At 51.8% G+C, this 15,089-nt stretch overlaps 8 protein-coding genes across 8 annotated transcripts; 6 read left to right on the top strand and 2 right to left on the bottom strand.

Moving 5' to 3' along the window:
* Positions 1-75: 75 nt before the first annotated feature.
* Positions 76-1,162, top strand: SAICODRAFT_20237 (MED6-domain-containing protein). The gene is made up of 5 exons (XM_019166229.1): positions 76-214; positions 271-307; positions 360-412; positions 469-634; positions 686-1,162. Exons 1-5 carry the CDS (start codon positions 134-136, stop codon positions 1,039-1,041), a joined length of 693 nt encoding a protein of 230 aa, XP_019023031.1. The 5' UTR covers positions 76-133; the 3' UTR covers positions 1,042-1,162.
* Positions 1,163-1,432: 270 nt separating this feature from the next.
* Positions 1,433-2,747, top strand: SAICODRAFT_72206 (UDP-galactose transporter). The gene is made up of 2 exons (XM_019170743.1): positions 1,433-1,718; positions 1,776-2,747. Exons 1-2 carry the CDS (start codon positions 1,500-1,502, stop codon positions 2,682-2,684), a joined length of 1,128 nt encoding a protein of 375 aa, XP_019023030.1. The 5' UTR covers positions 1,433-1,499; the 3' UTR covers positions 2,685-2,747.
* Positions 2,748-2,915: 168 nt separating this feature from the next.
* SAICODRAFT_94502 (microsomal signal peptidase 12kDa subunit) lies at positions 2,916-3,354 on the bottom strand. Its single transcript, XM_019171939.1, has 2 exons — positions 3,289-3,354; positions 2,916-3,238 (listed from the first exon to the last, which is right to left on the bottom strand). Exons 1-2 carry the CDS (start codon positions 3,325-3,327, stop codon positions 2,957-2,959), a joined length of 321 nt encoding a protein of 106 aa, XP_019023029.1. The 5' UTR covers positions 3,328-3,354; the 3' UTR covers positions 2,916-2,956.
* A 950-nt stretch (positions 3,355-4,304) lies between these two features.
* On the top strand, positions 4,305-6,467 carry SAICODRAFT_36015 (cora-domain-containing protein; the record flags this gene model as incomplete). The annotated part of the gene is made up of 2 exons (XM_019168466.1): positions 4,305-5,370; positions 5,401-6,467. The coding sequence occupies 2 exons, from the start codon at positions 4,305-4,307 to the stop codon at positions 6,465-6,467; spliced, it is 2,133 nt and encodes a 710-aa protein (XP_019023028.1).
* Positions 6,468-7,201: 734 nt separating this feature from the next.
* On the top strand, positions 7,202-8,026 carry SAICODRAFT_58924 (cell wall assembly and cell proliferation coordinating protein; the record flags this gene model as incomplete). The annotated part of the gene is made up of 1 exon (XM_019169639.1): positions 7,202-8,026. A coding segment is annotated over one exon (825 nt), but the record flags the coding sequence as incomplete, so codon positions are not given.
* An 894-nt stretch (positions 8,027-8,920) lies between these two features.
* Positions 8,921-11,013, bottom strand: SAICODRAFT_94495 (GIDA-domain-containing protein). The gene has a single exon (XM_019171938.1). It carries the CDS (start codon positions 10,992-10,994, stop codon positions 8,970-8,972), a length of 2,025 nt encoding a protein of 674 aa, XP_019023026.1. The 5' UTR covers positions 10,995-11,013; the 3' UTR covers positions 8,921-8,969.
* Positions 11,014-11,320: 307 nt separating this feature from the next.
* Positions 11,321-12,266, top strand: SAICODRAFT_82289 (thioredoxin-like protein). Its single transcript, XM_019171272.1, has 2 exons — positions 11,321-11,712; positions 11,762-12,266. The coding sequence occupies exons 1-2, from the start codon at positions 11,444-11,446 to the stop codon at positions 12,162-12,164; spliced, it is 672 nt and encodes a 223-aa protein (XP_019023025.1). The 5' UTR covers positions 11,321-11,443; the 3' UTR covers positions 12,165-12,266.
* Positions 12,267-13,597: 1,331 nt separating this feature from the next.
* SAICODRAFT_36011 (FAD dependent oxidoreductase) lies at positions 13,598-14,701 on the top strand (the record flags this gene model as incomplete). Its single annotated transcript, XM_019168465.1, has 1 exon — positions 13,598-14,701. The coding sequence occupies one exon, from the start codon at positions 13,598-13,600 to the stop codon at positions 14,699-14,701; it is 1,104 nt and encodes a 367-aa protein (XP_019023024.1).
* Positions 14,702-15,089: the final 388 nt, after the last annotated feature.

Genomic DNA, 15,089 nt, shown 5'->3' with positions numbered 1-15,089 from the left:
AGAGTGACATTCTCGGTCTGGTCATTTACTTGCAGCCGTGCCTAGGCTTATCGATAACCTCCGGGACGTACGTACGGTAGGCGGAGCTGACACGGAACTCGATAAAATAACTGGGATACAAAGGCATAGACGAATGAGTAAGAATACACCACTGCCGACAGAGGAGATCGATCTTTCGACGATTCAATGGAGAGAACCGGGGTGGATTGCACATGTGAGCCGTGGCTTCTGTTGTGATGTGCTTCGGGCAATTGTTGACGAACTCGGCAGCCGCAATTTGGACGGGGGAGTTTGAGACCCGACAATGGTGCACCAATATCCGCAACAAGATATGGACGTTGCTAACGTTTGGCGTACAGTGTTGGATTACTTCAAATTATCGGTGTTTTGGAGTAGAGGATGCAACAACGACGTACGGAACCATACCCTGTCTCACCTCATGACACGATTGCTGATGGAGTTCTACAGGTTGTACTACAACAGCAGATAGGACAACCACACCAATACGCAATGGGCACCCCAGAATTCACAAACATGCTAAAACAACTACGGGGGCTGGAGTACGTGCTCGCATACCACAACATGCCTGACGTATTTATTATCCGGGCACAAGAACGGCATAGTCCAAATCACGGTGCGTAGTGACATCTTTTGTTGTAAACGGAGCTGACAAGACGTACGGCAGCGACACCCCTCCACCTCTACTTCTGCGCAAACGGGAATATCTACCTCGCACCATCCCTGCACTCAATCCTCACCTCTCGCACTTTAAACGCGTTACGTTCAGTCAAAGAAGCACTAACTCTCACTACTTCACTAGCGAATTTCGATCCGGCAGGAGCAGGATATACGTATGAGTTCACAAAGGAGGAAGGAGACTCGGAGAAGGTGAAGGAAGAGAGGCGGGAGAGGGAGATGTTGGAAATCGCGTTAAGGGCTGCGGAGGGGAGTATTAGGGAGAAGGAGGTTGTGCAGGCCCCTATTGTGAAGGTTGAGGAGGTACAGGGGGAGGGTAATGGGAAGAAGGTGCGGATAGCATAGCATGCTTGTATGTTCAGGACGCAACCCAGCAGCCGCTCATCACAAGTGCAAAAGGTTGACTGCCAGATACGGCCATACCATGATGAAAGCACAGGATCCCGTCCGATCTCCTAAGTTAAGCATCATAGGGCCCAGTCAGTACTAGCGTGGGAGACCAGCTGGGAATACTCGGGTGCTGTATCTTTTGGCTTTTCCCCAGTCTGCAGAGGTCCGGGCCATGCGGCCCTCTACCCTTTCCCATCGAGCGCGGCTCTCCTCCATATGCAAATTATATCACGGTCCTTTCACGTTGACCTCTCTTCAGTGCTGTAGTCGCCAAGTAATGCGCTGTACGTCGCCCCTAGGCCCCTGCTGTCTCGGCGCGCGCCAACCAAGTAACCCCAAACCCGCAACTTTATCCCGCCTCGAAAACACAACCGTCCCCTCCACCGTCTCGTCTTTCTTTTCAATAAGCAACGATGTCAGACAAACGCGGCGACTACCGCGTCGTCGTCCCCGAAGACGATGAGCGTGTTTCGACGAAGCGCGACGAACCATCCAGCGTGGAGCAGTTCTTGAATTCTCCTGCGTTTCCGATTTTGAGTTATTGTGGAGCGAGTATCTTGATGACGGTTACGAATAAGTATGTGTTGAGTGGGTATGACTTCAATTTGAACTTCTTTTTGTTGTGTATTCAGGTATGTCGTCCTTGCGGGCTGACACGGAGAGTAAATGGCTAATGCGATGGACGACAGTCAATTGTTTGTGTCGTCGCAATTCAAGTCTGCAAGTCTATGGGCATCATTACCTACCGCGACTTCTCTATTACCGAGGCCAAGAAGTGGTTCCCCATCTCCCTCCTCCTCGTCATCATGATCTGGACCGGTTCCAAGGCGCTCCAGTTCCTCTCGATCCCCGTCTACACCATCTTCAAGAACTTGACGATTATCTTGATCGCGTATGGAGAGGTCCTGTGGTTCGGTGGCAGTGTCACCCCCATCACCCTTTTCTCGTTTGGATTGATGGTTGTGTCGAGTGTCGTCGCGGCTTGGGCTGATATCTCCGCTGCGCTCTCCTCCTACGGATCTGGAGCTGTGGTCTCGTCGGATGTGTCGACGTTGAACGCTGGATACCTCTGGATGCTCATCAACTGTATCTCTTCGGCTACCTACGTCCTCGGCATGCGCAAGCGCATCAAGTTGACCAACTTCAAGGATTTCGACACGATGTACTACAACAACTTGTTGTCCATCCCCGTCCTCGTCATCTGCTCCTTTACGCTCGAGAACTGGGGCGCAGAGAACCTCGCCCGTAATTTCCCCGCCGAATCCCGCAACTCGCTCATCATTGCCATGGTCGTCTCCGGACTCACCTCCGTCGGTATCTCATACACCTCCGCCTGGTGTGTGCGTGTTACTTCCTCCACCACGTACTCCATGGTCGGTGCGTTGAACAAGTTGCCTGTTGCATTGAGTGGTTTGATCTTCTTTGATGCGCCGGTTACGTTTGGAAGTGTTACTGCGATTTTTGTTGGGTTTGCGGCGGGTCTTGTTTATGCTGTTGCGAAGATGCAGCAGGGGAGTGCTAATAAGAAGGGCTTGCCTACGCAGGGCATTCCCATGAGTGCGAGTTCGGCGAGCATGAGGGATGCTGTTAAGAACTAGATGGTGTTGTTATAATAGGGGTTGGGAGGTGTAGTTATTTCTATAGATGGCTATGCGTGTAGTGGTTATGGTGAGAAGATGAATGGACATTGACGCTTAGCATGTTTTGCAAACGAATTTGAGTTTTTGTTATCACTGCCAAGCTCATAATTAGGTATCAAAATCGTACACCACATCTCTCCCGTGGTATATGCTGCCTTTCGACGCGTATAGCACGCATGCGTGTCTTATCGCGGACCTCCTCTGCATTCATACTGTCAGAAGTGTCGTTCTCATGATTTGTAAACAATCTTGGCGCCCTTCTGCTCCTCCTTCTTCTCCTCAACTGTCAATGCCGCTGCCTTCTTCTGTGACGCCTGGAACTTCACCGGGTGCGCGTTATAGAAGGGCCATGGCGGCACGACGATGAGAACCGTGATTCCGGCTCCGACGAGTGTAGAGAAGACGGTGTACCTGATGTCTTGGAGGGCCAGTCCGACGATGAAGCCGACGATGGCGGAGATGATTAGGATTGATTGGGTGAGTGTGTCCGCGAGGCGTTGGCCGTGGAAGTCCTACAACCCCCCATTAGAATGGCTTAAGAAAGAGGAAGAAAATGGCATACGATGCTCCCCCGTACCAGCGTGTCTACGATGGATGCCATTGATCTTGTGGTGCACGACGTTCAGGCTACACGGGTAAATGCAGGCTGTAGGTTCAGGTGTGCGTCGGTTAGCATTACCCTCCAATCTGTTCCAGTCTGGCTTGCCAAATTGCCAAGCTTGAGCTTAACCGTGGAGGGAGGGTCATTAGTGCGCGCACCACAAAGGCAGTCAGTTGGCGGCGCCATTTTTCTTGGGCCGCGGCCGTCTTCTACAGTACATAACCCAACCACCACCCTCCCAAAAAAGGTGTTGTTGACCAATTGACCAATTGTCGAGAAGGAAAAGCAGTGCAATCAATCGAGTAACAGCAGAGGAAGTCGAGGTCTACTCATCGTTGTCGCGTTATTTACACCCATCAACCACCCGGTTACATCACCACCCGACCGCGGAACAGAGACACCAACGTCAGGCTTCAACCCTTGATCTAGTTTTCACCTTTCAGTTCACCCCACAACCACTTTCGCAGAGGACACAAGGAGCGTAAAGCTTTGCACCTCTGTTCATATCCTTCCCGGTTCGTCAACCGCTACTTTTCTCTTACATCATCCATCAAAGTTGGCGGGCTTTACGCGAGCTTTCACCCAGCGCGCTCACCCGTTCATCTCTCCCTCTCTGACGGTTCCACTTCCTTTCTTGAGCGGAGACGTCAAGAAGCCGCCATAATTGGGCTTTGTCTGCTATTCTCATTGAAACTGTCACTGTCATCATCTGTTGTCTGTTGAACCTGTTGGGTTCTGCTGTTTGTTCGTTACTACTACGTTCGACTGATATCTGAGGAACGAAATCTTATCTTGCTTTCAAGAAAGACTACTTCCAAGTATCGTATCTTACTGGGTTCTTTGTTGAGGTGAGTTTTGCAACATGGCATATATGCCGCACATGACTTCGTGATCGACATCGGATCGCTAACTTTTGCCTTCTTCCAGTCCACTCTGAAAAACCATCAAAAACTGTTGATTATTATCATCATATCATTATGTCCGACACCGATTCCCCCGTCGACATGAGCCCTGGCTCCCCTGTCGGTCGTCAGTCCGAGGAACTTCTCGATCACCGTAACCAACCCCACAACCTCCCTCGTGGCCGCTCCAACAGCCTCGTTCCGCCTTCTCCGGCTGTTCATCCCATTTCGTCTCCTCGCGTTCTTGCGCAACGTGTTGGGACTGACAATGTTGACGTCGACGTCGACGAAGCCAGGTTAGATGCGGAAAGTGCCATGGCCTATGCGAGGCGAAGCAACAAAAGCGATGATACCGCCGTCGAGCGCATCATCGTCGAGGAAGCACTTTCTCCTCCCCCTTCTTCCCGCGACGGACCCCAGTCTGCGGCCCGTCCGCGACGTGAGACGAACGACCGCTTCATGGAGGTTCGTCCGAGTCCGATGAGGGAGATTTCGGACCCCAACAATGGAGGTACGGCTACCAGGTCCAGGATCATTGATTTTCAGGACGTTAGGCCGCAGAGGAGAAGGTCTTCTTCGTCTTCTGGGTCGACGACTTCCCGTCGTAGCTGGAACAACAGGAATGACCTCGTCCGTACTCCCTCTGGTAACCGCCGCACCCGCGCCGGTACCATTGATCCCTTCCCCTTGGTGAAGGATGATGATGCGGTCAGCCGTGTTGACTCTAACCACACTGCTCAACCCGCCGAAGAGGATGTTTGTTTCCCGATGTCTGACGAGCCTTCCGCGCCGGGTATCATCGACTTCGACGAGATCGAGGAGTTCGTGGAGGAGGAAAGGGCGCGTCGCGGGAGTTTCATGAGTGAGGAGGGCGGGAGTGCTGGTTCCAGCCAGGGCCATAGCCGGAAGTACTCGAGCTCGTCTGCTTTTAGGGCGAGGATGTATCCGTATGGTGCTGGTGGATACGCAGGATACGGAGGAGATGGAAGGGATGGGAGTGCGATTGCGGATGAGGATGACATTGACTTGGAGAAGCAGACGATTGCGATTGATCATGCTATGACTAAGGCTTCTGCTGCGCTTCCGGAGTTAAGGAAGACGAACACGGTTGAGACTACGATGGGAGGTATCTCCGGTCTTGGTGAGAAGTTCCGCGCGAGGCGTGGTGGAGATGAGGGTGAGAGGGAGAAAGAGAAGCCGGAGCGTTTCTCGTTCTTTAATTCGGAGATGGATGAGACGATTCATGCCGTTACCATGGGAGATTTGACGCAGGAGGGTCAGTCCTTCCGCGATTTGTTCTCGGCGCAGAATGGGACGTGGTGGTTGGATTGTCTTAATCCTTCGGACGCGGAGATGAGGATGTTGGCGAAGGCTTTCGGTATCCATCCCTTGACGGCTGAAGATATTCGTACCCAGGAGACTCGTGAGAAGGTTGAGTTGTTCAAGTCCTATTACTTTGTCTGTTTCCGTTCTTTCGAGGCGGATCCGAGCAATGAGGAGTATCTCGAGCCCGTCAACCACTATCTGGTTGTGTTCAGGGATGGAATACTCTCTTTCCACTTCTCGCCTTCTCCGCACCCGGCGAACGTGCGCAGGCGTATCCGTCAGTTGAGGGATTACATCAGTGTTTCGAGCGATTGGATTGGGTATGCGCTCATTGACGACATCACCGATTCTTTTGCTCCGCTTGTGGCAAGGATTGAGAGGGAGACGGAGTTGATCGAGGACGCTGTCTTGACTGCTCGTGCGGAGGACCACAATGAGATGCTGAGGCGCATGGGCGAGTGTCGCAGGGTTGTCATGGGTTTGATAAGGTTGCTTGGTGGAAAGGCGGATGTGATCAAGATGTTTGCGAAGAGGTGTAACGAACACTGGGATGTCGCCCCGAAATCCGAGATCGGGCTCTATTTGGGCGATATTCAGGACCATTTGATCACGATGTTTTCTTCCCTCTCGCAGTTCGAGAAGATCCTCTCTCGCTCGCACTCTAACTACCTCGCTCAACTCTCCGTCGACTCGATCATGTCGAACAACCGCGTCAATGTGGTGCTTAGCCGCATTACTGTCATTGGTACGATTTTGGTGCCGATGAACATCATTACGGGTTTGTTTGGTATGAACGTGCATGTTCCTGGGATGGAGCAGCCTACATTTGCGTGGTTTGGAGGAATTTGTGCGTTCATGGTGTTGATTATTTCGGCTGGGATGTACTTTGCGAGGAGGGCCAGGGTCATCTGACTCTCTCTTCCTCTGCTTAGTGTTGCTCGCTCGAAGAGGCGGTTGATGATGATGAGATCGTTGCAACGTCCCCATGTTAATGGGGAAGCGTATTAATGTCGTGGATGTCGTGTTTTTTCGTAGTTAAGTCCTTGATGATGCTTTTCAGTTTCATATAAAATTGTATTTATCAAGTCTTGGCTTTTTGCGGCGACGTAGAAATGTGAGACTACAGTAGCAGGGAAGCCCCCTTAGCTTGTTGTCGTTGCTGGTTGCTCAGCAGGAGAGGGCTCGACCACAACAGACCCCTTCACTTATTCGACGGACATTTCAATTGCAAGGAGGATTCCTCGGCTGTTTTATCCGCGAGACCAATTGCAATCTACTTCGATCACTCAATCAATTCACTCGCACGTGCATTCCACAACATTGCACTTTCAGGGGTTCGTCAATACGAAGCACTGGTAAGGTCAGGTTAGGTTCACTCCCTCGACGACGAGACGACGACCACGACAATGCCGTTCCTTTCATCAGTCAGTTCGTTTTTCCAGTCACTCTCTACGAGCAATCGACACGCTGATCCTCGTACGCATCGTTCACCTTATGCCTCGGGTGTAGTAGACCCTGGTCACCCAGCAGAACTAAATGCCATCTCCAACGGCTTCGGACGGTCGACTGAGGTTCTTACACAGACGCAGAGTTACTCCAGTTACGACCTTAATTCACCTTCACAAACTCAATTCGCGAATACCGGCATGTACCCGCCTCAGTCTCCGTACGGGCCGGGTATCGCTTACTCACCCAGACCCCAACTCGCACCGCAGAGTTCGAGTACGGCCATCCCTCTACAGGATTTCGGAGCGGATGGCTTACCGCCTCCTCCGCCTGTAAGTGAAAGCTGGAGGAGAATCGATAGGTGGGCAGAAGAACACTACCACGAACTATGGGACCAATTATCATACCCAGCAACCGTTCCAGACGTCGAAGAGCTCGAGCAACAGCTCGGTGTTTCCTTGCCCCGGGACGTCGTTGAATCCCTCTACGTTCACGACGGTCAAGAACGCGGCGGGTACCCGACTGGCATTCTCTTTGGCGTCACACTTCTTGATTGTGAAGAGATTTTGGAGGAGTGGAATTTATGGCGGTCGGTTGCTGGGAGGGATGATGAGGCTTTGTTGAGTGGTGGAGAGGCTGCGGCACAGGTTCAGGCTATCTTGGCCAAACAATCTTCGAGACCGGAGGGAGCAGTCAAGCATCGTTACGCGCACCCGGGATGGGTTCCTCTCGGTAAGGACTTCCAGGGTAACAATATCGGTGTCGATCTTGCTCCGGGACCTACAGGTCGTTGGGGACAGATTATCCTCTTCGGTCGCGATCAAGATGTCAAGTACGTCATTGCTCGCTCCTGGGGAAGTCTCCTTGCCGGTGTCGCAGATGAGCTTGATGGAGGAAAGTGGAGTATCGAGGAGGAAAGTGGTGAGCTGAGGTTGAGGGGTGCATTCGACGTCGAGGATCACTACTTTGATGTATTGAAGGCACGATTGAGGAGGAGGGAAAAGAGGAGGACGATGCAATCATCTGACAAACGTGCTTCTGTCAACGGTGCGAATGGAAATGCCCCGCGACTGATGTCCCCCATCGCCTCCCCCGCCATCGGACATAAACTCGCCCGCGTCTCCGAGGAAGCTGAGTCGGCCTCTGTGTCCGCAGGTGTTCCTGTTGCGAGCAAGCTGGAGTCGAAGGCCGAGTCTGCGGCACGTGCGCAGGAGACGACCGATACGGTTACGACCGGGTTGGGGTTGAGCATGCATTCGCAGGAGTCCACGGAGCCAACCGCTGTGACGGGTGCGACTTCTGTTGATGCTGTTGAGGCGAAGGCGATTAAGGGAGATGATTTTGAGGAGGTTGAGATGGATGGTGGGGAGAAGATTGAGGAGACCGAGAGGCCGGTTGAGCCTGAGGTTGAGGTTGAGGCCCAAGAGAAGGCCGAGAGCGCCAATGAGGAGGAGATTATGGATGAGGAGAAGCCAGAAGAGACCGAAGAGGAACTCAAAGTTGAGGGGGAGAAAACCTCCGCGGACAAGAACGATCAAGAAACCGAAGTTGTGGCGGAGAAACTCACGGAGACTGAAGACGTCAAGGAGGTTGACGCTTAATTCATAGACCAATGATGGTCGTGGGGTGTTAATGCATGGACTATCTTTGTTTTTGTTCTTTATGTTGCTCGTTCTCTCTTTGTGTGTCGTTTTCTTATTTTGTGATGTTCGGCCGGTATGAACGTTTCAGTTACCTAACGTTTTTGAGATGTGAAACAGAGATCAATTGAGTCGCTTTGCTTTTTCCATTCATTGCTTAGAATCTAACATCCCTGGAGGTATGTGACGTACTAGAAGTGGCCACGGTCATGATCTTCAAAAACAAAGGTGTGAATATTCATCGTGATTGTCGACAATAATAACAGATAACGCCTATGCACCGCCATTCAAACCAAGGAAATAATGCCACAACATAATAAACATCTGCTCAAGCACTTGCTTCGGATAACTCAGCAGGCTTCCTTCCTTCCTTCTGCACATACCTCAGTAAAGACAACAACGCACCCGGCGTGACTCCCTGAAGCCTTTTGGCCATGCCCAAGTTTTGTGGTCTGATCGTGCTCAAGACGTGCTTTTCCTCGGCACTCAAACCTGTCAAGCTCTCGTAATCCAGGTTGAGGGGAAGTTTAAGGGACTCGTCGGATGCCATCATGAACCTGATATCCTTTTCTTGACGGCGGATGTGAAAAGCGTAGGAAGCTTCCCTGTCAAGACGTTCACGCAGGTGAGGTGCAATGGTGGCAAGCACTGGAATGTGCTGGATGAAGTCCTCGATGGTGACCTTGGGTCCCGTCAGGAGCTGGCGAGCAGACCTGCGCTGTCCGTCCTGACCGATCTGGAAGCCCTTCTCGGCCCATTCTTGTGGAGTCAATTTCTCTTTCTCGAGGGCGGCCATTCCCAAATCCAGCAAAGCTTTTTCGCGCTGATAAACATCCCATCGTTCATCGCTGACGACGCCTGCGGCTCTACCGATCTCCGTCAAGCGAAGGTCGGCGTTGTCTGCGCGGACAGACAAACGGAATTCGCTTCGGCTTGTGAACATACGGTATGGTTCCTCGACACCCTTTGTTACGAGGTCATCAACCAAGACTCCGATGTAAGCCTGGGCACGACTGATCGTGATGGGCTCTTTGTGCTGTGCGGCCAGGCCGGCGTTGATACCAGCAAGGACACCTTGTGCTGCAGCTTCTTCGTATCCTGTAGTACCGTTGATCTGACCAGCAAGCCATAGCCCACAAATCCGCTTGGTTTCGAGGGTTGGTCGAAGTTCACGGGGATCGACATAATCGTACTCGACACCGTATCCAGGACGGGTCATGGTGACATTCTTGAGACCAGGAATAGTGCGGAGCATTTGTTCTTGAATATCGACTGGCAAGGTCATGGAGATACCATTGGGATAGACAACGTCAGTATCAAAGCCTTCTGGCTCGAGCCAAATTCTGTGGCTGTCCTTCGACGCGAAGCGAATGATCTTGGATTCGATGGATGGGCAATATCGAGGACCCTTGACGGTTTCGCGGATATGGATGGATTTGTCAAGGTTGTTACGGATGATCTCGTGGGTTGCTTCATTCGTTCTGGTCATCCAGCAAGGAAGCTGGTCTGCCGTGGAAACGGCGACTTCTGTGTTCATGAAAGAGAAAGGTCGTGGAGGTTCGTCACCATCCTGACGTTCAAGGTTGGTATAGTCGATAGTCTTTCCGTCAAGACGAGGGGGTGTGCCGGTCTTCAATCGGCCAAGCTCGAAGCCAGCGTCCTTCAGTGACTTGGACAAACCAAGAGATGCCTCGTCGCCGATACGTCCGGCGGGATACGCCTCCAAGCCGATATGGATCTCACCTCCCAAAAACGTCCCTGTAGTAACCACGACATGTGATGTTGGGATAATCTCGCCGCTTTCCAGTTTCACACCCGTAATCTTTCCATACTGTCCTGGTACCCGATCCTCACTTCCTTCAGCCGCTGCGTCATGTTCCACAACGATATCATGAACACTGCCAGCCATAATCGACAAATTCGGGTAGTTAAACAACGTCTCCTGCATATGCTTCTTGTAAAGCTTGCGATCCATCTGTGCTCTGGGTCCCCACACGGCCGGTCCCTTCGACACATTCAGCACCCGAAATTGAACTCCCGCCTTGTCACAAACTTTGCCGCACACTCCATCGAGGGCATCGACCTCCCGAACAAGCGTGCCCTTGCCAATTCCTCCAAATGACGGATTGCACGACATTTCACCGATAGTCTCGAGTTTCTGAGTGATCAAGAGGGTCCTCGCTCCAGCACGTGCTGCTCCGGCCGAAGCTTCGGATCCGGCGTGTCCACCACCGATGACAACGACATCGTAAGGGAGTGTTGATGTGGTAGTTGCAAGAGAACGTCGAAGGCGAATGAGGGGTCTGTACGCAACAGAGACCTTAAAAGAAACTGCCGGTCTGCGAGCAAACATCGCGAGAGTGATTGATGATGCTATCAAGAATGTTCCGAGGCTATCTGGGGTATATGGCCTGGTAAATGGCGTTCGGAGAGTGCGGGGTTCACCGTCGGATTCCGGGTGTTATGTGTGCGCCGAGGAAGGCAAAAATAGGGTGTCTACGTTACCGAAGGACTGTGTCTACGTTACCGAAGGACCCACAAGCGCATTATCAGAAAGGTAGAAACATGAATATCCTCTAGGATACAGTTGATTTATCTTAGGAGCTTTTTCATTGTAGCCTGCTATCACTGCGATAACCTTCAAGACCTGCAGAACGCGTCGTATACGAACCAAACACTGCGATCAGCACAACAACTTCCAGCATTTGCTCTCGCCCTCAGTGACCCCATTATTATCACTGGGAATCACAACACTCACATCAATCTCCCTTCTGTCGTTGTCACCTTCAACCTCATTTTGCCATGTCGGACGAGATCCACGCTTCCGTCGCACACCTTGTCGACCGCTACACTGATTCCCTTGGTAGGGAGGCTAGGGATGATCAAGATAGCGACATTGACGAGGACGCCCTTTTCGAGGAACTTGAGAATGAGGAAAATGACTACGGATTCAGAGAGCAACGCATGCAACAATTATCTGAGCAGCTCGCGAAAGAGAAAGAGTTCAAGGAGGCAGGAGGAGGAGCGTACGAGGATATTACAGATGACAAGACACTAATGGAATTGACAACGTGGGTTTATTCTTGGTTGCTCAAGGACGCTGACCTGATGTCTCTATAGTACCAAAAAGCGAGTGATTGCACACTTTTACCATAAGGATTTCCGAAGATGTGATATCATGCACTCCCACCTGTCATTACTTGCAAAGAAGCACCTTGGCACGCGGTTCGTCAAAGTCGATGTCGAGAAAGTCCCCTTCCTCGTTGTCAAGCTCAAGATTCAAGTCCTCCCTTGTGTATTGTCCTTCGTCGACGCTACTGTGAAGGACAGGATTATCGGATTTGAGGACATCGGTAACACCGACGGTTTCACAACTGCAACGCTGGAATGGAGATTCGTGGGATGCGGAGTGGTAGAGAGACCAAAGGTTGCAGAAGATGCTACGCCAAAGAGCATCTTCGGCTTCTCAAGTCAGAAGAACACCGCAGGTGAAGATGACGATGATTGGGATGAGTTTGAGTAAGGGGTTTGGGTTGATATGTTTGGATACCCACGGTTTTGGTAGGAGTTTGATCTTCATAGCATAGTGCAACGACACCGGTTCATAGCGCACTGGTTATATAACATAAGTTTGCGAAAATGTCAGATACGGCCATACCATGATGAAAGCACAGGATCCCGTCCGATCTCCTAAGTTAAGCATCATAGGGCCCAGTCAGTACTAGCGTGGGAGACCAGCTGGGAATACTCGGGTGCTGTATCTTTTTGTTTTCCTCACGAAGGATCTAATTAGCAAGTCCTCTTCGGAGCCTTCACGCTGCAACCGCTGCCACAACTCTTGTGCGGTTTTAGACCAAGACTTTCTTATCACGTGAGCGTTAGCACTTGATGTTCTCACGCTCACGTCACCGTACGAGCTGGGTAATTCGCAGGTTAGCATCCTTCGTACTTGCCTGTAAAGATTCGGTCATGCTTGGCACGTTTTTGCTGCTGCGATAGACTGTCCTGCCACACGCACCTTGAACGCCAAATTGTCCTTTGTAACATTGCCAGTTACTCTTCGTCTTTGGCGTCGCTCGTGCAGCTTGCTCAGGCCTGTTGCAACTGCGTGCGGTACGGCAATGTTTCCACGCATTTGCTTCCGCGTTCAATCGCCCGGGCTTGTCTTTCAAACTCGGTTGCCCATCCCGTCCAAAGGTCCCTTTCGGGCCGTTTTGAAACGAGCATCCACGAAGCTCTCGCTTGACAGAAACTCACCTCCCTTCGTTGCTCGAGCTCGAGGATACCATGACGTATCCCTTTTCGATCCCGCCGCCGGTATGGGCACTGCCGTGGGATTCGCGGGTGCCTGATCCGAGCTCATCAATGTTGCCACTCGCCAATTATCTTAGATGACTTGGTTCACAACTCTCGTGGGGTCCCTTTGCATTCTTCACCCGTTGATGTACTCAAACTTACTGATTCGTGCTTTATAAACCTCAAAAAAGCAAATTGCCAGATACGGCCATACCATGATGAAAGCACAGGATCCCGTCCGATCTCCTAAGTTAAGCATCATAGGGCCCAGTCAGTACTAGCGTGGGAGACCAGCTGGGAATACTCGGGTGCTGTATCTTTGGTTTTGCTGACCTGATCCCTGCGTTTTGTTGTTCTTGTAGCAAAAGCAGTTTAACTATTTTGAGTAGTACTATTGCTAGTTCACAAGATTCAAATGAAACCTCCCACCTATTGATACGTTTGCAGGTGGTGCTCGGATGCTCTACTTCCGCACCCACCCATCTTCCTGTTCCCACGACCACACGTCAGCCCGCACCACCCCTGCGCACCCGCGATACCGGTAGGCGGCCCCAGCAATACATATCCTAAAACTTGTACGCACGACCATCCCATTGCCGCCATTGATCCGTTAAACTGGCAAGCATCCTCGCTCGCTCACTTGCCCATAGATCAATTACAATGTCTACCGAGAACATCACTATCATTGGCGCCGGAGTGATCGGTGCGACGACGGCGTACTACCTTACTCGCCACCCGAAATACGATCTGTCGAAGTACAAGATTAGGGTGATCGAGGCGACTGAAGTTGCTGCGGGAGCATCGGGAAAGGCTGGAGGTTTATTGGCGCTCGATTGGCATGGCCCTTCTACGGCGAATCTTGGTGAATTGTCCTACAACCTGCACAAACAGCTCGCGGACGAACATGGCGGATTCGAGAAGTGGGGTTACAGAGCGCTTACGACAATGAGTATATCTACCAGCTTTAAACCCCGACGAACCGCGAATCTACCGCCGGGTCTCGATTGGGTCAACGAGAAGGGATTGGAGAAGGCGAGTTTGTTGGGGACGGAGGAGACGACAGCACAGGTCCATCCATACAAATTTACGAATGAGATGATGAGACTGGCGCGGGAGAAGGGGGTTGAGCTCATTATGGGCAAGGTCACGGATGTCAAGGATGGTAGTGTGACATACGTCTCAAAGGACACCAATGAAGAGAAAACCCTCGACAGCACACAAACTATTGTCACCGCGGGTCCATGGACGCCAAAGATCCTCAAAGAAGCACCGATCAGCGCAACCCGCGCCCACAGTATCACTATCCGCCCAAAGAAACCTGTCAGCGCACACGCACTATTTACCTCTATGACGCTTTCCTCGGGTAAGACCGTCGCCCCAGAACTCTACGCCCGACCCGATGAAGTTTACGTCTGTGGTGAAGGCGATCACCTCACCTCCATCCCTGAGACGGCCGACAAGGTCGAAGTGATTCAATCCCGCTGCGACGACCTCGTAAAACAAGCTGGTGAGCTGTCATCGCGCCTCAAAGAGGGAGAAGTTCTCGCGTGTCAAGCATGTTACCTCCCCGTCATGGAGCGCGGCATGGGTGGACCCATGGTTGGGGCTGTGCCGGGCAGGAAAGGGGTGTGGGTGGCTGCGGGACATAGTTGTTGGGGTATTAGTTTGTCGGCGGGGACGGGGAAGGTGTTGTCGGAGATGATCTTGGATGGCGAGGCGAAGAGCTGTGATGTTGGAATGTTGGATCCTAGCGAGGTGCTTTGAGCACAGGGCATTGCTTTTGGGATATAGATACTCAAGATACCTCAGGCAAAGACTCAAATGGTAACGATAACAGACGAGCTACGAGCTTTCCCAATCCTTTCCTCGTGCCACAGTCTCCAATCCACGGTGCTGAAATGCCTCACACTGCCATTCACCGATCCTACGGCATGCCTGGTAGGGCCAATCCACATGAACGTAGGAAGGGCAACATTCTACAGGCGGATTGTGAGATACGAAAGTAGTGGTGGCGTCCATGGAACCCAATCGTGCGAACGGAATGATTTCGTCACCGGCGAGCGTGGGAACAGGAAGTTACGGTGTTTCCGTGACAGACGACAGAACTTCAACAAGACTGCAGCTGACATCGTGAGCGAGACAGCAGCAGCAG

This window comes from Saitoella complicata, assembly GCF_001661265.1.
Source record: "Saitoella complicata NRRL Y-17804 unplaced genomic scaffold SAICOscaffold_17, whole genome shotgun sequence".
In the NCBI taxonomy this organism is placed as follows: Eukaryota; Fungi; Ascomycota; class Saitoellomycetes; order Saitoellales; family Saitoellaceae; genus Saitoella; species Saitoella complicata.
This window is presented reverse-complemented; position numbering and strand designations above follow the sequence as displayed.